Raw genomic sequence first — 21024 nt, forward strand, 5'->3', positions numbered from 1 at the left:
ATAAATCATGTAATAAACTGATTCAAACTCCTGAAATGATCTGAATTCCAAATTTCTTGGGTTGGCGATGGGAGGAGTTAATCTCTGAATTATTATTTACTCAAATATTTTTTTTACAATTTTAATAAAAATATTAAATTTATATCCTGCTCATCTCCAAAACACTTTGCACTATTGGCATTACCAAACAACTGTGATGCCTTTAAAAAGAAAAAAAAAAAGGAAAGAAAAATGTGGCATTGCAAAAAAAAAAAAAGCTTTGAAAAAAAATAAAATGTGGCATTCTGGAAACGGATGCTTTCGAAAAAAAACAAAAACAAAATCGTGATAGATAAGCTTCCCAAAGTTATTAGTAATTATGGAGCCTCAGAATTCACAGGCAGTCTACCTTCAAATATTATTTGCTACGGGACAAATAAAAACTCAAAACATGAGTATTTTCTTCTCGCGGAAGCCTTCTGAGAGCTGCTACGACCCAGCCAAGGATGCAACAGCTCACCTGCGCTAACCATCAGCCTCCACCAAAGGGTCTTTCCCTGGTGACGTATTTGGAATCGTCCCACCCCCTATCGTTCCGAGTCCTATTTTTCTCAACCGGTAGCTCATTGGTTACCATTTAATGCCACCCCTCCGCTGTGATTGGACCCATATACCGCTCGTCAAACAGCCGATTCCCATCAAGCGGCTTCGGATCTCTCAGTTCTCTCTTTCTAATAACAGCCTTTGGAAAGATCGTGAGCTTGAAAGAGTTCAGTTCCCGATGCGGATAAGCGAGATTCCGGGTCTCTTTAGGAAGCCATTTTTTCATTTCATACACCCGCAGGGGCGGAAATGAGAGTTGCACAGAAAAACAGGGGGGGGGAAAGAGAGCCGGTGAAATGGTGTTATCGCCGTAGCCTGCCCCCCCTCCACCCCCTCAACAAATAAGGCTTTACACTCTTTGAAAGTCAGGTCTTATTTTAGCTTATTTTAAAAGAGTTGGTTAAAACCCACAAATTATTCGTTTTGGAGGGTGTCTGGGGATGTGTGTAGGGTGGGGCGAGTGATTGTTACAGGAGTCTTCAAACGTTGCGGGAGTCTTGCAGAACGAAGGGCAAATGCAGCAGGTTTTTCACTATCGCAGGCTAGGTCGCACAATGACTCAGCTCCAAATAGTGAGTGCTTAGGAGAGGATTTAACATTTCCATTCGGGCTTTCTAAAGGTGAGGTGATGATATCCCTCAAGAGCAAAACGAACGCCTTGTGCCCAAAGTTCAATGATCCGTAAATACTGACATTCTAAGTCCAAGTTCCCAGATTATCCAGCCAGGGAAAAAAAATGACTCCAGTGAAGTAGACCGCGAAGCTCCTGGCCGCCTCTCTTAAAAACAAATTCCCAATAAGAGAGAAAATGAAGCATCTCCCGATGACGGGAATGGATAAGTTTTGTAGGGGTTTTTTTCTTATCTCTATGAACAAAACGGAGGCTCAGACTTACAAAGCGGCCAGGAAGCAACCTCTCTAGGAGATGGGAGCGAGTTTAATCGGCGTTTCCTGTTTCTTTCTTCCAATTGTCGGCTCCCATCCGGAGCTGCTTGGGCCGCGCGCCGCCATTGAGGGCCGTGAAGATGACGAAAGCGGAAATAAAAGAAAAGAAAGAGGACTCCGGCCGCTCTAGGCAACCCAGCTTGAGGGTCTCGTTGCTCGGTGTGAAATCCGGGTCATCTCTTCCCCCCGCCCTCCTGGAGCCGCGAGCTGCGGAGGCCGAGGCGGCGGTGGCGCTTCCCTACAAGCCCCTCCCTCAGGAGGAAAGCGGAGGTCAGTCAGTGAGGGATGGAGAGGGCGAGCCAGCCGGGGCTGCTGATGAGGCCGGAGGGAGACCGGCCAAAGCGGGGGCGGGGTTTCCTTCCACCGGGCAGACTGGCTCTGAAGCGCGAGGGGACAGGGGTTTTCCCCGCCGACAAACCAAAAATAGCAACCAACGGCTTTTTTCTTGTCCTGCGTCGAAGAGCCAATCCAGTTGGATTTCTGCCTGTCGTGGAACCTTTTTCTTTCCCTTTGTTTTTTTGTTTGGTTTGGTTTGGGTTGGGTTTTTTGTGGGTAAGCTGGCTGTGGTCAGTTTTATCCTTGGACAGCCCTGCGAATGTTTGACCCAAAATCCAGATAGGGGCTTCGCCGTTGGAACCCGCCCCCGCCCCCCCACACACACACGGGTTGGGAGAGGGACAAAAGCAAATACTCTAAACCAGGGGTCTCCAACCTTGGCCAACTTTTAAGACCTCTGGACTTCAACTCCCAGAATTCCTCAGCCTGGGAATTGAAGTCCACAAGTCTTAAAGTTGCCAAGGTTGGAGATCCCTGTCCTAAATGAAAACCAGAATTAGGGATGTGAGCCAGTGGTGAAATCCAATTTTTTTTACTACCGGTTCTGTGGGCATGACTTGGTGGGTGTGGTGTGGCTTGGTGGGCGTGGCAGGGGAAGGATACTGCAAAATCCCCATATCCTCCCCACTCCTGGGCCGAGGATATAGCAAAAGCTCCATTCCCACCCCACTCGGGGGCCAGCCAGAGGTAGTATTTACTGGCTCTCCGAAAACTCAAAATTTCCTCTGCCGGTTCTCCAGAACCTGCTGGATTTCTCCCCTGATGTGAGCTCATATTCGGCCTCCCCTAGAAACACAAGGAGGGTCGCCTTCATGACCATTCTTAAATTTTGGGACTTTCCTTTGATTGGCCAAAAAAAAAAAAAAAATTGGCTCATAAGCTGACTTGGAAATGTGGTTGGTTTAACTGTTGGATCACTCAATCTTTACAGGATGGCTTTACTGTGTTTTATCACTTACGATATTGCCTTAATTACTGTAATTAAAAATGCTTGAAAATCATGCCGCTTTGTGTTACTGGTTCAAAAAAACCCCATAAAGTACTTAAAATTACACCCGCCATTCAGATAGCAATTTTATACAGTTCCTTCTTCCTTAGCAGGAAATGATTTTATGGTAGTTATTTCTCAGCATACAGGTACAGGTAGTCCTCACTTACTGGCAGCAGTTGGGGTCAGCCATTCCAGCACTAAGCAATGCTGTCATAAAGGGAAACTTTACATGACCATGCTTGAGTTAGGTCAGCTTTCACTGTGGTCTTTAAGCAAATTATCCCCATTTGTTAAATGCAACATCAGGTGATTGCAACTTGTTATTTCCTGCCAACTTCTCCATTGACTTAGCTTGTTGGAAGCCAGCTATGAAGTTTGCAAATGGTGATCATGTGGGTGAGGATGCTGTGAACATCATAAATGTGAACTGGTTGCCAAACACTTGAATTGCAATCATTTTATGTGGGGATGCTGGGACAGCTGCAAGTTCAAAGACCAGTTGTAAATCTTTTAAAGCGCTGTCATAACTTCAGATAGTCATCAAACAAGCAGTGTTTCTCAGTCTTGGCAATTTTAAGATGTGTGGGCTTTAGTTCCCAAAATGTTGGGAGGGGAAGGGAGTTGGGTATGCACATTTTAAAAGTTGTCAAAGTTGACAACACTGTTAAACTATTTATTTTCACATTTAACTGCCCATCTCCCTCAAATCCTATGTAGGATTGTGCTATTAAAAGATGTACCTTATGATTCTTGATGAATGTATCTTTTATGTACACTGAGAGCATATGCATCAAGACAAATTCCTTGTGTGTCCAATCACACTTGGCCAATAAAAAATTCTATTCTATTCTATTCTATTCTATTCTATTCTATTCTATTCTATTCTATTCTATTCTATTCTATTCTAATGCTATTCTAATTCCCCAAGCAATGGTTATAAAATGTTATTGGTGGCCTTGCTCAGAGCTATTCAGAGTTTCGCAATCCACGTAATCCAATGTTCTTCGCTCTACATTTGAATTTGATCACAGGAAACAATCTCTGTGTAAAGACTACTTGTTAGGTCAAGCCAAACTTGGGGATATCTCGAAAACTATTCCCAAGACTGAGCAGTGCCTGCCCAGCCTATTTTCTTCAAACAGCAACCCACAAAATGAGTTCATATAAATGGATTATTGTTCATGGAAAGTAAAATATCAGGGAAAGGCTTCCCAGGATAGAATTGGCCTGGCTGCTACGAATAGCAAAGGTAACTATTGAGCAGCTCTCACTCCCCAAGTTCCAGGAGGCATGTACAAGTGATAAGTGTTTTAACTGTTTGCCATTTATATTATGGTTTTTCACTGTATAATGATTGTGAAGGTAATTGGTTGGGGTGACTTAGAACTATGGAAATTAAAATATTTTTTAAAGATTCTTTTCACTTATGTTCCTGTTTTTTAATATGATACAGCCCTATCACCTGGGTTTGCTGATTATTAAGGCTGTGTGCAACTTGAAAGGGATGCCACAACTTGAAGCAGAGGTTCCCTCCGAAGTACTACATCAGAAGGGCTATACTGCTTCAGTCTCGCCATTATAAAGAGCTGCTGCTCGTACACAAAAGCCCTTCCTGCTAGAATGAAGTTACTGGCTAAATCAAGTTGACCCTCTCAGTGCTTCTAGTTGATACAAGGTGATTTTTATTTTATGAACCAAAGAACTGTTTCTCTTATCTGTTTGAAGTGAGGATTTCAGATGGAGCTGCACAATGTTACACAACTCTACCAAATACTATATATAGAAATTTACAGAAGGGTTTCTTCAAGTTTCCATGGCTTTTCACTTATTAGTATGCCCACTAAAATTTGTTTTGTTAAATCCAGAGTCACTCTTTATATGTGTGTGTTTGTACCCATTTCATTCATTATATGCCAGAAATATCTCAGACTTCTTAAATTGATGACATATACAAGAAAGGAGATTCTAATTTTAAATCACATATTCAAAGTATGGCCAATGTGCAATACTCAAGCTTGATCCAAGAGAAATTGCAATAAGGATATTAATGCTACATTAGGAGGCACATTTAATTTCCTTTTGAAGTCCATGATACTTCCCTTAAATAAGATTTTAAGATAAAAATGTAAGTGAGCTTCTAGAGGGCATTGTGAGTTGCTGTATGTCATTATCCTTATCAAAAATGTCATAGAAATTCTTTTCTGCACTTTCCTGTGTATAAGTAAAAATTTTGTTAAAACATTTGGATGTTCTGCTGCTACAAATAAGCAGTTTTATGAAGTTAGTTTTATGAAATTTTCATTTAGTTTAAGCAATAGTGTAGAAATGTATCTGCCTGTTTATGTGGGATATAAAAAGGGATGAGGTTTTAATAAGTGATTCATTTTTACAAATTCATCAAAAATGGGGAAGATTCTTTATTAAATGTTACAGAAATTATGTCCATTTTATTAGTGGAAGGCTAAAAATTAATCTATAATGAAGTAAAATCTAAACTTGGAATGTTTATAGAGAAATGTAACCGATAGGGGGTGTGGCTGGAGACTAGATGAATAAAGTATCTGAAACCACTATATGTTCATAAGTCATCATGCAGTACTAAATGTCATTCAGGAACTTTTTTACATATTATGGTAGAAATACTTCCAAACAGTCTGTTACCCCTCAACCCCTTTTGTTCTGTAAAAAATAATAATAATATAATAATAATAATAATAACAGAGTTGGAAGGGACCTTGGAGGTCTAGTCCAACCCCCTGCCCAGGCAGGAAACCCTACACCATTTCAGACAAATGGTTATCCAACATTTTCTTAAAAATTTCCAGTGTTGGAGCATTTACAACTTCTGCAGGCAAGTTGTTTCAGTAATTAATTGTTCTATTCTAGTATTTTTAAAGTAATTTGAAGTGGAGGATGCTTTAAATTAAGAGATTTTGTAATCTATATCTCTCCAAAGTAAACATTGTAATAATTAAAATATACTAGTGCCATGTAATAAAATAAAACTTTCCTACAATTTTGAAGTGCAATTCACAGTCACTGGTCATATGTCCCCATGATTTTATCATTACACAATTCTAATATCAATATCATGGAAAAGCCTGAAATTAATAATTGTTTTTACTATGCACCTATAAAGATGTTTTTGGTATCTTCGAAGACAAGGCTATATAGGCTGTTACAAAGCTGTTTTACAGTGCACAGAAGTTTTAGAAGCCATACTTGTCATTACTGAGAAAACTAGTTATTTGCTGAAGCATTCTCTTTCAGCTTTAGAAGACAATGGCCAACTATTTCTGAAAAGTTCCCAAGAAAATTGTATAGATTTATCCATGCAGTTTGGAGGGTTCAAGACTGAATTGAAAGTACCTGCCCCCCCCCTAAAAAAGGGGAAGGGGTAGAAAGAAGATGTCTATGTTACTTCATTGATAGTGAACATATTCATTGCTACATTTGTACATATTCATTAAAAATAGACATGAATGCTGATCAGTCATAAAGAACTGCTGGTTGTGAAGTGCCCACATCTCAGCTATGTGACCATGAGGATGGTCATAAGTGCAAGGACTGATTGCAAAGTTACTTTTCCAGGGCATTGTAACTTCAAACGGTTACTAAACCAAGTAACTAAATTCTAATTCCATTTAGATTTATTTATTTTATTAAATTTGTATGCTCTTGTTACATGTTATAAAGCATTGTTTTTCCCTTTAGTTATAAAGACTAAATAGGCCACATAAAACTATTCCTACAATTTCTTTTTCAGATATTCAAGTAACATTTGAGTAACGTTCAAGTTAAGTTTATAAATGTTAAGTATTATCTGTGCAGAGCACTTAACAAATATAAGTCTGTAGTATATTAAATGATAGAAGGCATTTAATTGAAGCATATAGAAATTCAAAATATAATATGAAATTAATCTTTTTGAAGGTTATTTAAGCTATGTCATAGTAATGACAAACTAATTTTATAGTGATGAAAAGATAATATGTAATTCTGGTGTAGCTTTTGTTGAGGGATCCTACCTGTCTTTCTTGAATGTATAAAAGAACATACAAAGGACAGTCTTGTCAGGCTACATGCAGGCACAGGTTTCTTCACTCCTCTTCACTATTCAATTCCCTGCTTTCAATAGTTAGCTTAACAGCACAACCCTCAAGAACTCTATGAAGTTTAATTAAGCATTAAATATAAACTATTATTGAAAATGGAGGAAATCATATTTATACAGAATATCAGCTGCTATGGAAACCAGGAATCCAGCCATGTGAATATATGTATGTATGCGTGGTGCAGGCTTGTGAATGAGTGTGTTTGTCAGTTAGTATGCAATACGTATGATCCTCAGAGTTTAAATCATAGTTTTGTTTCTCCTGCTTTTTCATAGAAATGGATGTTTTGCTGCTCTGCTTCCAGACTGGGAAGTAAACGGTACTTGCAGTAATGCTTATTTCTGAGCCTTCTAGCTTTACATTTTCCCAGCTTCAGCTCTCACAGGTCTTTAAGAAGGTTGTTTATCATGAATTGGCTTGAAAATCCATAGATCTGAGATAGCCTACAACCAGCCCATATAGTGTGCAATAGATATTCAGATAAAGGTGTATACATGTTTATGTAGCTTTGATAATTCTTAACTAGCATCTGAATTTGAAAAGAATACTTTGAATTCCTTGGGAATTAAAAAAGAGAGAGACAGACATATTAAAAATTAACAACTCATTCTCTAAGAAAATATATTTATAAATAGCAATTATTACATATATATTCCCTTTGTCCCCATGCATTCATTATGTTAGAGATGTTAGGGACTCTCACTGTGCATATATTGTTGGACTAAAATGCCCAGCAGTCCCAGCATGAGGGATATTGGAAGTTATAGCACAGCAGCCTCTGGTTCTCCAGTCCAGTGTGTGTGCAGCTTTATTTAATAGGAATTCTTTTAACTCTTTCTTCCCATTTTATTGGCATAGGGCTGGGAACTAGATGAATGGATCACACACAGGCTAAGTTTCCCTTTGAAATTCCGTATCTAATACTTATGTTAATTACACTAGAAAAAGCTTTTAAAAATCTGCAATTGCTGTCATGCTCTCATAAACTAAGGTGACCTGGGAATAGATTGTGATATATGTAAATGAAAATAGTATAACCCTTCCAAGTTTTGGTACCCATACCCTATGGTACATTTTTGTAAGACAGTGCTATCAATGAGATGTGACATTGATTGGCAGCTGAAGACGCATTTTACTCTGATGATTATTGGCTGCATATTTCAATACTACCTGATTGATATAAGTGATCCTGGGAACTAAAACTCTTGGAAAATATATTTGAATTCACTGATGTATCATTTATAGACATTAACTTATAAATTGCTCTGAGCATCACAAACAGAATATTTTAGTAATCAAATTTAGAACACCAAAAGGGACAGCTTGGTATGTTGCTTAAGTTTTACATTCTGAAGATCTTTTAGGGCTTGCCTACGTAGGCAATGGACTGTGTGCCCCTCTGGTATGAAAACGTTGTTTGTTTTCTGCTAATTATCCTTTAAAGAGTAGGCGTGAGATGGCAATGTCATTGGATTGGCATAAATTAGTTTATTACAGCAGAATTGCTGGGAGGGGTGGGAGGAATGACACTCTGGAGATTGCTTGAACTCATACATTTCTGCTGCCAAAGTTTACAGGCCTGTAAATTTAAATGTAAAATTTTTGTAGGCAGGATGCATTGATAGATATGCTTAATGGAAATACATCTAGTTCTGAGCCTCAGAACAGGTCAATAATAATGCTTATATTGATAGCAGCAATGTAGGAGATGTTATTTGGTATTAAAGCTAAAATCCATGTTATCCCCTTAATCATAATTACATTAATATCGACAGGCCCTTGACAATACCCACTTTAGTATTGATAGATTTCTGTCAATAATGCATTTCTAAATAAAATACATTCATTCATAATTTGTATAATACACAGTAAGCAATGTTAACATATATCAGAAAAATATACCTATTTAATTAATGATACTCAACAATTTGTTGTCTTAGAATGTGTTATTGGTCAATAGGAACCTTTAGTAAATAAAAATACTAGTAATAATAACATTTTTAAACAAATAAAGTACAAAGTACCTGGTAATTAATAGAGCAGTGAAGATGTCAGGCACAACTTGTGTAAAGTTATGACCTTAGGTAGGGCTGCATAGCCTAGAAACTCCCTGGTTATATATTTAATACATTCTGAAGAGGAAAATCACTATATAACCTCATAACCGTCTGGCAGTTAATATGACAACATTCCACAGAAAATACAAATGCAAATTTGAATGAAAGTCCCTGCTGATACCGTATTTGGAGACATTTAAGATGGTAGCCATCTGTTCAAAAAGGAAGTGAGAAAGCCTACTCAGAAACTGTGTTGACCATGTAAACGCATCTTACAGTATGTGAAACAGAAAGGATCATAGAAGATACAATTAGCAGTACTGGTATTCTCTCGTTTAGCAATTACAGTTAAGACCAGAAACTTGGTTGTTAAGCAGAGTGGCCACTAAGAGAAACTGCAACTCTATTTATGATCTTATTTCGAAACTTTCCTTTGTTTTAAAAGAACTGTGAAGTTGTAAATATAAGGATTGATCAAAAAGATACATTTTCATCACTGTCGTAACTCCAAACAGTCATTAAACAAGGAAAGCCTATATAAAGTTGGTGTGGTAGGTACAATATTAGTGAGATCTATCTGGCCACAGGAGCCCAGAAGTAGCTCTAGAATGCCAGGTTTTAACACTAAATCAAAAGAGAGCATTTCTTAATGTATCTGAACTTCAATATCATGAAAGTCTAAAGCATAACATAAAAGGGATTTAAACAAGCTAAAGTCTCTTAAATGTAAAGAAATTTTTAAAATGAGTATTTTCATCTATGAATTGCAGGTCAGTTGAAAAATGGCACTTCCTGTGCTCAGGTAGTCAGACACAAGGACAAAGAGAGAGGAGGATAAAATTTGGACACTTCACTAATGTGGCAGTCCTTTAGGTTGATGTTTTGGTGGAAATTTTGGGACAGCCCATGGGAATGGAATGTGAGAAGAAGAGGTGGGATTCAAAGCCACCCCCCTATTAGCTATATCCTAACACAATGGCTGTTCATTAGATTTCTAACTCACTTTTGTATTCGTTGGCCCTTCAACCTGATAACAAAATATTAGCAACCTAGACTGAAATGGAAAGGCATGAATAAAAATGATAAGTAGCACCTTCTGGTTTAAATATATTAATATAATGACAGGTGAACCTAAGTAAAAGTATAAAAATGTTTTTTAAGTATAAAAATGGTTTATATAGTACCAAACCTGATTGGATATTAACTGTTCAATCATATGAATTAGAGGTGCACCTGAAGTACAGATTTTAGGGCCAAATGTATCCTCTAAAAAGTTTGACTGACATTTCAGAGATTTTAAAAGTTGATATCAAATTGAAATTAACTTATAGAAGGAAGAAATGATTAAATACCTGTCTAGAGGGCAATTATATTAACTATATTTAATTTTATTTAACTCTAGATATAAATGGAATGAAACAAAATTTAATTTTTATCTTGTTACCATTTTTGGGAGTATAGCCTTCAGCATATCTTTCAAAGGCCATGCTCGGCCTTTGGCCTTAACAAATGTTATGGACCTCTGATCTCAAATACCTGGGACAGAGGAATAGTAATTAAGAACATGCTGTCCCTCAGGGAAACTTGTTTTAATCTGAACATTTACATTATGAAGTAGAAGTACTGTGAGGTAACATGTGCCATCAGGATCCTGGTTCATGTGAAAATCAACATGTGTACAGTTGAAGGTACATTGTATGTGCTGGTGAAAAACCACCAGCAAAGGAATTAACCTGAGTGGACATTTGTTGACTATTTCAATTTCAGTGTCTAACATGACAACTTAAGATCCAGTTTTAAAATATTTGCTTTCCATTCGGTGACATTGGGATAGTTACGTTTTATAGCCTGAATTGCTCTTGACTGGTGTAGCTGATGAAACTGTTATCAAAATGAAAAGAATAAATATTCCAAAGGACTACAAAATGTAAATGAGCAAATGAAAATATGTTGATGAATTTATTTTTTGTTATAGAGGGCTCCGTGTTGACCATGGCATCGAAGGGCAACAATGTCAACAAAGTGATTCCTGTTCTCAGAATTAGTCAGCTGGATGCACTTGAACTGAACAAAGCCCTGGAACAACTAGTTTGGTCCCAGTTCACTTGCTGTTTTCATGGATTTAAACCTGGATTTTTGGCTCGCTTTGAACCAGAAATTAAAGCATCTCTGTGGCTTTTTTTGTGGAGATTCACCATCTGCTCCAAGAATGCAACAGTGGGACAGGCTCTACTGAACATTCAATACACAAATGATTTATCCCAGATACAAAAATACCAGACATTGAGCAAGCAACAGAAATTATGGTATCTTATTTGTACTGTTGGCGGGAAATGGCTGGAAGAAAGGTGTTATGATTTATTTAGCAAACGTCCATTGGAGTCATTCCAAAAGACAAAATATTTTATTAACTTAATAGTCAGGCTTCTCAGACTCTGTGAGTTGCTAAACTTCCTAATTTTTCTTCAGAAGGGAAAATTTGCTACACTTACTGAACGTATCTTAGGAATCAGATCAGTGTTCTGCCAGCCACAGGGTGTCCGTCCAATTGCATTTGAATACATGAACCGAGAACTCTTGTGGCATGGATTTGCTGAGTTTCTGGTGTTTCTTTTGCCACTTATTAACATGCAAAAACTCAAACTCAAGATTTCTTCTTGGTTTTTACCTGTTAGGAAAAACTCCAATAATGAAAATACGTCAGAAATAAGTCACAAGGAATGTTCTGTGTGCGGGGAATGGCCTACTATGCCACATATTATTGGCTGCTCACATGTTTTTTGTTACTATTGTATTAAAAGTTGCTTCTTATCAGATATATACTTTACCTGTCCTAAATGTGGCACTGAGGTGCAAGATCTCCAGCCATTAAAATATAAGTTAGAAATGAAAGAGATATAACTGACTTGATATTTTCCTCAGACCCGTAACAAAATATAATTCATAAAACTGACAGAAATAATTTACATATACTGTATATTTTAGTTGGGTTCCTCCCCCCTCCACCATATAATTGTCTTTCTATAATTCATTGCTATATATACTGTTTTATTTATTATAAACAGATACTCAAATACTATTGTGTACTTGAAACCCAATAAACTGCTTTCTAAAAGATAAAGTCATATTTGGTGCTTTTTACCTAATTTTTGAATTTTTTTTCTCAAAACACATGCAAGTTCCAGAAGATCTGAAAGCTAACTTTTTTATGCCTATTCTAGATCAATGAGAGGAACAGAAAAATCTTATGAATTAATCTGAAGATTATAAAAAAATGACAATATTTTCATTTCAATTCAGGATTTTTTTTAAGTAACATGTTGAAAATGGAAATATTAGATCTGAGATTCCTAGTCCTATTAAATTTAACTTGAATAAAATATGTTTTCATACATATTGCCTATGTATTATGGAACAAAATGCCTACATCAAATGCTACCAGCCATTTAGATGACAATTGATCATCCTTTTTCTTTGATAAATTATTTGGATAAATATATATTTCTATTTCTGCTGTAATCATTCAGAGGAAAAATGTTACGTTGTGCCAGGAAGCTGACATTTTTAGCCTATTTTTTGGCCATTCCGACTGGTTTTAGACAATATTAACTCCTATGTTTTTAAGCTAAATGTTCTTTTCCTGTCCTTTAACTGTAAAATATCTTGTTTATCCAACGTAACAGTCTTTGTACAGCTATTAATTTTTTACACTTTCCTGTTTCTTACTTTGGGGAATTCATCTTTATTAAAGGGTAACAGTTCTATCATTCCTGATCTTTTATCTCTTTTATCTGGCACTTCCTTGCATGCTGTTCATAATCCTGTTTGGGGTTTATTTTGATATTTTTCTTGCTTTAGTTTTAGCTTGTATAGTGCACCCATTATTTAGAAGAGTTGAATTTCCTTTGGTGTGCTTGTGGTATCACTTATTTTGTCAGCCCTTAGGTCAGTCAGTGACCTATTAACTGGTCTTTTATTTGGGGTCCTGGTATTTTGCAGTATTGAGCTAATGGTCTTTGTCTCTTTTTCTATAGACTTTGTAGTTTAGATTTACATCATTATCTCTTGGCAAGTTCTTGGCAACAAAAATCAGGATTCTCACAAAATCTTCTTTAAGTAGATTTATTGAAGGAGAACATGGATTAGGTTACACAAATATCAACAACTGGCTCCATTTTAGCACCCAATTTATCTCTTAAGTTCACTGCGGGTTGGATTTCTTAATTCTTTTGCTAACACCCATACAATGGATAGGCTAGGTGGTTAACCATTTTCCTGACAGAATGTACAAATGTTCTTGAGCTAATAATATTTTACAAACTGCTAACCCCTTTCTCAGAGTCTAAGAAACTCATAATTTTTCTTGTCACTAGAAAAGAAAAATCCAAACTACTATTGTTCACAATTTTCCTAATAAATATTAGGGTTTGGTGTTGGTCCCTTAATTGGTTTACAAATTTCATCAAGTTTTCCCTAACAAAAGTAGCAACATATTAAAAACATTTTATCTGTAGGTGGCTGGATTATAAAGCCACCTGTTCAGTGTCTTTCATAAATATATTGGCAACAATTGTTGATAATGTTGACCCCACTGTATTACTATTGCAGATTTCATGGACATATTTGTAAAAGTAATCATGAATGTGGAAACTCAAAGAACATTTTACCTCTATATTTAAATTTAGCTTGCAATTAAATTTCAATTGACAGATTACAAATTGATATGGAAATGACTGAATATTCTGGATTGATCTTCACAATTACTGCTACTTTAAATGCTCTGTTTTGATAAAATATGAACAATTGGCATAGAAGGAGCATCAATGGCCTGTTCCTTCTGGTTGGCTTGTTTCTTTAGTCCATTTCTAGTTCATCATAGCCCAATTCAAAAGGAAGTTTGTATCTGAGTTTATGACCATTTGGTTTTGTTCCTGTAAGATTGAATAACTCCCAGGAAGCAAACAATCTATTTTCCTTATTTTCTAAAAATTCCTCTTTTTTATATAGATCATCATTTTATTTTCAATATGTGGCATTTCACAATTCTATGTAACAAGGATTCTAGTCACAGCTTGTGAGACAGAAATTGGTTTTATTTAGTTATTAACTGCCCTGGTTTCGTTGCAGAAATAGGGGCAGACAGAAATGTTACTGACCTTCATCAAATAACTCAAACAGCATACATTACAGCAACTTTTTTTCTGCTGTTCCTGTAGTGATCCTAGCCTTTTTTACCAGTAGGATAGGTGTAATAATGGAGAAAGCCATTTCTGAAGGGTCAATGAATCTGGAAAAATGATTGCACTACATTAACTTTTAACAGCATGAACATTTTTAAAGAGAATGGTCTGCCTTGGCCATGTTTGCTAATGTCTGGCTTATGTCCAGTTAATAGAAGATTTAAACTGGATAAGGAGTTATGTGTTTACCAATGAGAAAACAGACTTTGAGTTGGAAATAAGTGTGTACTAATGATGAACATGTGATTGCTAAAATGTACAAACTGCAGTTGAAAATGAACACTGAAGATGAGTAAGTCAAAGATTGTATGATTAAATGAGCAAAGAATTTTGGTTGGAATATAATATTGGATTAGTGGGATATGGGCTGTAAAGGATAAAAATAAAATTTATTTAATTCAAATGTATTGATTGAAAAGATAATTTTATAAGATAATATATCATTGTTACTTAATGATAACACCTAACACCTAATAAATTGTCTAAGATGTATAAGAGTGTGCCAAATGTATATTGGAAATGTAAACAGTCTGAAGGTACCATTTATCATTTTTGGTGGATGTTAAGAAAGCGAAGAATGATCAGAAAGGATGGCATTTCAGTTCAAATAATTGAGATACATTTTAATTCAGATTTTTTTTTCAAATTGAATGTATAAGTAAAGCCATAACCTTTTCATTTAGATTTGATGGATAAACAGATTTTAAAAACCGACAGAACATTGTTTTTATGCATGATAACAGTTGCAAAGATAGATAGATAGATAGATAGATAGATAGATAGATAGATAGATAGATAGATAGATAGATAGATAGATAGATAGTTGCACAGTGATAGAAAGATTCATAAGTATCCTTGATATAAGAATCGATAGTGAAACTAATGGGTTTGGCAGAGATGGTGAAATTGATGCTTTGATTGGAGAAAAAACTTTGTCTAGCTTCATCTCTACTTGGAAACCAGTCCTGAACGTTTTGTGTGAAATGGAAAGAAATGAAATTTTAACTTTGGGTTTTGATGATTATATTTTATTATTGATTATAAAACTATGGCATCTTAATGATTTAATTTTAATTCAAAGGGATATTCTATTTTATATTTGTATTTGCACCAAAGAAACCAGAAGTTATTTATTTTCTTTCATAGCTCTTTCCTTTTTTTTAACTGCATTCCCAATTTTGCTTTTTTCCTTCTCCCTTTTCCTTCCTCCTGAGCTTTTTTTTTACAGCTTCTTTGTATTTTATATCTTTTTGAAATACAATTAAAAAAATTAAGGATGGTTTGCCTAGATAAGTAAACACAATGTACCCAAGTGGTTACTTTTCTTACAAAGTTCATATGTATTTGATTATTATGAAGCATCATCACATTCTTTTGAGATACAAGCACTTCTAAATTCCATATATTATCCTAACTGTGCAAGATACAGTCTTATATAAAAAATAATTTGTAATTGTGTACACTAACATGTAGTCGGAGAAAAATTTGGTATCAAATGATGGCATAGAAAGTTTAAAATTAAAATTAACTCAGGACCATACAGCATCAACACTGGACGAGTCATTCAAAGAATATGCCATCCTCAAATCTTGTAGTGATAGAAAGTGTTTTCCAGCATGAGGATTCAATATGTTCTCCATTAGTGATGGTCAATCAAGGGATTGTAAATTAGGAAAACAAGGTTACTCTTAATTACTCAGTAGCCTGCCTTTCGATTGGAAGCAGGAGTATGAACTATGGCACAACCTAGTGCTCCTGAGTCCCTAGCCAGTGCAATGAACCTCTTATCTAGGAAAATATCAGTGTCCAATTCTGCCACAGAATGGACAATGATTGATTGCTCCAGTAATACCTACACTGGCCGTTGAAAAAAGCCTGGCAGTGAAGATATCTTTGCAGGGGTTTTCTGCCAGAAAAACATCCTCCTCATCGTCACCCAGTACAGAACAGTTTCAGTGGGATAACTTTTGCCCTTCATTATGATATATACTGTACGTTCTGCTAACTAAGCAAGTTAATTTTCTCAAACAATTGCCCAACAAGGACTAGCGTTACAGTTTGCACTTTGACAAGAATCCATGGGGGTTTGATATTAAGCACATTGAGGGTAATTAAGTTGTAATCATTAGTTTAGCAACCAGTTTGGCACAGAGCTTCAGTCTCCCCACCTTAGCCACAAGCAAGAACATGAATTAATTTGCACTCCTATTTAAAGTTGTTCTCTTGTCTTTAGAGAGAGTAATTATTTTAACTGTTAGAGATGCAAACGTACAAAGCATTTTGCAGCTACCGAAAGAAACTCAAGTCTTTGAGTTTCAACATCCCTCTTTCAGTTGTGAAACTGGTGTATCAAAATGAGACAGAGGTGCATCTTAAATCTGGATTCCGTCCACTGCAGAAAGCGCCTCAACATTCGATTTTTGTTTTTTGGAACAGTTGCTAAGGAACATCATTTTATTCTTTATGAACCTTTTGGCCTCCCTGGGTCTTTTTTTCCAGGAGGAAGAAAAAGATATTCTGGAACTCAGAAACCCTGAATGCAGATCTGCTTTCAACTTGAATTGGAATGCAGTTTATCCCCCCACCCGTCCATTTCCTTGCCACCCCCCACTTAACTGGATGGATGAAACACTTTAATGTCATTATAAGAGTAATGGAATTGCTTGGGTGTTTGGGAGCAGATAGTATTCTACTTGTGATTGTCTTTGCAGTAATGCATTGCTTTGAATTTGGAATTCTATTATTTTACATCTTTGGCAGTTTAAAGTGTATTTTTTTTATAAACAGCAAACTTCACCTCATAAAAATTCATTACATAAGGGTATAAACAAGTATTTTTCCTTCCAGTCATTGGCAGTAAGTGATTCATCAGTTTTTCACAGAAAACCAATTTCATTGCAGATGTTTTGTAATTTCCATCCCTCTTCAGTTGTAAAATCATATCAACCATTCCCAATGCTAGCAATGTACTTTTTTAAAAAAAAAACAAAAAGAATGTGTATGTGCACGCACGCACACGTGTGTGTGCTTAATCTTTTTAATAGAATTCACTAATGTTTGCTGTCTCATCAGCTTTTCAAAATAAACCTAAAGTAATCATACTGCCATTCTTTCTTTGGGTAGATGATCAGTTCCTTTACTGCTCTCTATTATACATTGTAATAACTTGTAAAAAAAAACAATAATCCACAACCACCACATAGAAAAGCTATATGTCCACTGTTTCTCTTGGGAAATGTCTAATACAATTCTATACATGCCCACTTGGAAGGTACTTTCTTCTAGATCAGGGTACTTTCTTTCAGCTAAGTGGATAGAGGTTTGTTTCCAACTGTGCGGTGGATAGAGAACGGCTTGCTAATTATTCCTGTTGACGCTTACGGCAGTTTGGGCAGCACCAGTGTTTTCATGGATTGTAAAACTCTCTGTGGGAGTGAGTTGCTTTATCACAATTCACTCACAGCTGATTGCCATCTTTATTAAACTGCAGCCCTGTGAAGCAAGATTCATCTATGTTTCTTGACCTTGGCAACTTTAAGAAGTCTGGACTTCAACTCCCAGAATTCCCCAGCAAGCACAATTGAAGCACTTTAGATTTTAGGTTCAGATCTGGGAAAACCCAGGTTCAGGTCTGTCCACATCCAGGGATCTCCTGAGGGGCTAGGGAGATTCTTTCTATGCCTATCTTAACTCACAACGTTGGCGTCGCGAGAAAAATTAGAATAGGTGTCTATGCTACATTGAGCTCTTTAAAGATGGCATCTTCTTATAACAAATATATTCAAATAAAACAATGCAATATAAGGGGCAGGTGGATGCATCAAAGGGAGACATGGACATGGGAACCAAATGTGTGTATGCAAATATATATAGCAATAGCAATAGCACTTAGACTTATATACTGCTTCATAGTGCTTTACAGGCCTCTTTAAGCAGTTTACAGAGTCAGCATATTGCCCCCAATAATCTGGGTCCTTATTTTACCAACCTCAGAAGAATGAGAGGCTGAGTCAGCTTTAAGCCAGTGAGAATCGAACTCTTGGAAGTTAGTAGAGTTAGTCTGCAATACTACATTCTAACCATTATGCCAACAATTCTTATGTACAGTATATGTATGTGTAATGGCATGCTTCTAAGAGGAGGCTTAGGGGTTTTTTAACTAGGCGTTATAGTAAATTCTTATATAAGTTATCCAGGGAGAAGGGTGGGACGGCGAAGTTAGGTTCAGGGGGATACCTATCGGAGCCATTGCTAGATCCTGTGCCGGCTCGCGGCATAAACATCATCGATTCTGAGGTGGAAGAAGAGGCTAGAGCTCATGGTCATGAGGGTAGTTCTATCTGCACGGTGGGTGGGAGGGGCAGGTATGGCGGACGTGGGGGCCCATACCAGGTTCGGGGAGTGCGCCCGCGCTATCTATGAGCGATCGCGCACTCCGGTCCCCCGATAGTTTCCCGTTCCCCGAGTGGCTTAAATCCTCAGAAGCTGGACCTTCGCCTGATGTTATGCAATGCCAAGTCCGTTATAAATAAAGCCCCCCTCATCTCCGATCTTATACAGGAGGGGGGTGCGGACCTGATTGGCATTTTGGAGACCTGGTTGGGCACGGAAGGGGGGGTTCCCCTGATAGAGATGTGCCCACCGTATTTCCGTGCGTTCCATCAGGCCAGGGCCCAGGGTAGGGGTGGGGGAGTGGCGGTTATTATCAACAAGAGTCTTGAGCCGAGGGAGATCACTGTGCCACAGATAACTGGATGTGAGTCCCTCCTTGTGAAGTGGGGCCGTGGGGTTCAGGTGGGTTTACTGATCACGTACCTAGCTCCTTGCTGCATGACAGAAACCCTGCCTGAGCTGTTGGAGGTGGTCGCCGGGACGGCAGTAGAGACCCCCAGGCTTATGGTCATGGGGGATTTCAATCTGCCGTCGGTGGGGATAGCATCCACATCAGTTCGGGAGTTCATGGCTTCCATGACGGCCTTGAACCTGACCCAGTTAGTGAACGACCCCACTCACATCGGGGGAAACACTCTGGATTTGATTTTTGTCTCTGGACAGTGGTTGAATGATCTGGAATTAGGGGAGTTAGTTATCAGACCCCTGTCATGGTCAGATCATTTGCTCCTTCAGCTGGACTTTCGAACCGCTGACCCCCGCCGCAGGGAGACGGAGCCGACTCGCTGGTTCCGTCCCAGGCGCCTGATGGACCCTGGAAGGTTCCAGACGGAGCTTGGGCTATTCCCTGAGAATTTAGCCCACGACTCGGCTGGAGCTCTGGTCACCGCCTGGGATCGGGCGGCGGCTGGTGCTCTAGATCGAGTCGTGCCTTTGCGGCCTCTGACCCGGTGCCGATCTCGTTTAGCCCCTTAGTACTCGGAGGGGCTGAGGGAGATGAAGCGCCGGAAAAGACGCCTAGAGAGTATCTGGAGGGCCAGCCACTCCGAATCTGACCGGACACTTGTTAGGTCTCAAATTCGGACCTATCTAGTGGCGATGAGGCTGGCAAAACGGGAGTATTTTTCCAACCTCATTGCATCAGCAGATAACCGCCCAGCCGCCCTGTTTAGGGTGACCCGCTCACTCCTCCATCAGGGAGCGGTAGAGGATCCCTTGGAGGGTCGAGCTGAGGAATTTGGACAATATCTGTTTGATAAAATCGCTCAGATTCGGGAAGGGTTGGACACAGATTGGGTAGATCCGGACGGGGTGGGGGAGGCAGGTCTTGATGTTATTATCTGGGATGAGTTTGATCCTGTGGCTCCTGAGGACATGGACAGGTTAATGGGGGGATTGAATGCGACCACATGTTTATTGGACCCGTGTCCCTCCTGGTTGGTACTGGCCACTCGGGAGGTGACAGGAGGCTGGCTCCAGAAAATTGTGAATGCTTCTTTGATGGAGGGTATTTTCCCTGCCGCCTTGAAAGAGGCGGTGGTGAGGCCCCTCGTCAAGAAGCCTTCCCTGGACCCAGCTATTTTAGCAAATTATCGTCCGGTCTCCAACCTTCGCTTTGTGGCAAAGGTTGTCGACAGTGTGGTTGCACGACAGTTGCCCCAGTACCTGGATGAAACTGTCTATCTTGATCCATTCCAGTCCGGTTTCCGGCCTGGTCACAGCACGGAAACAGCCTTGGTCATGCTGGTTGATGATCTCTTAAGGGCTCGGGACAGAGGTTGTTCCTCTATCCTGGTCCTATTAGATCTCTCAGCGGCTTTTGATACCATCGATCATGGTATCCTGCTGCGCCAACTCAGGAGACTTGGAGTGGGGGGCACTGTTCATCGGTGGTTCTCCTCCTACCTCTCCGACCGGTCGCAGACGGTGTTGACAGGGGGACAGAGATCGACCCCGAGGCGCCTCTTATGTGGGGTGCTGCAAGGGTCGGTTCTCTCGCCTCTTCTGTTCAACATCTATATGAAGCCGCTGGGTGAGATCATCCATGGTCTTGGGGTGAGTTGTCATCTATACGCTGATGATACTCAGCTCTATATTTCCACCCCTAACCACCCCAACGAGGCTGTTGAAGTGATGTCCCAGTGCCTGGAAGCCGTACGGGTCTGGATGGGGAGGAACAGACTCAGACTCAATCCCACCAAGACCGAGTGGCTGTGGATGCCGGCGGCCCGGTACAGTCAGCTAATTCCATCACTGACCATTGGGGGCGAGCTATTGGCCCCCACGGAAAGGGCTCACAATCTGGGCATCCTCCTGGATGCACGGCTGTCTTTAGATGATCATATGATGGCCGTCGCCAGGGGAGC

The 21024-nt window shown here is 38.7% G+C and overlaps 1 protein-coding gene across 4 annotated transcripts in view; it reads left to right on the top strand.

Annotated features, from left to right (window-relative positions):
* The first annotated feature begins 1532 nt into the window (after nucleotides 1-1532).
* The window catches only part of PEX2 (peroxisomal biogenesis factor 2), a 31159-nt gene continuing 11667 nt past the window's right edge, over nucleotides 1533-21024 (top strand). The window contains exons 1-4 of one of the 4 annotated variants that reach the window (XM_058177506.1): nucleotides 1660-1797; nucleotides 4308-4529; nucleotides 7245-7288; nucleotides 11002-12147. In XM_058177506.1, the coding sequence (XP_058033489.1) occupies nucleotides 11019-11927 (909 nt within the window). In that variant the 5' untranslated portion in view covers nucleotides 1660-1797; nucleotides 4308-4529; nucleotides 7245-7288; nucleotides 11002-11018 and the 3' untranslated portion in view covers nucleotides 11928-12147. Of the gene's footprint in view, nucleotides 1798-4307; nucleotides 4530-7244; nucleotides 7289-11001; nucleotides 12148-21024 lie in introns of those variants that run through there. The other 3 variants (XM_058177505.1, XM_058177504.1, XR_009154475.1) reach the window with 3 other exon arrangements.

This window comes from Ahaetulla prasina, chromosome 3 (genome assembly GCF_028640845.1).
Source record: "Ahaetulla prasina isolate Xishuangbanna chromosome 3, ASM2864084v1, whole genome shotgun sequence".
NCBI lineage: Eukaryota > Metazoa > Chordata > Lepidosauria > Squamata > Colubridae > Ahaetulla > Ahaetulla prasina.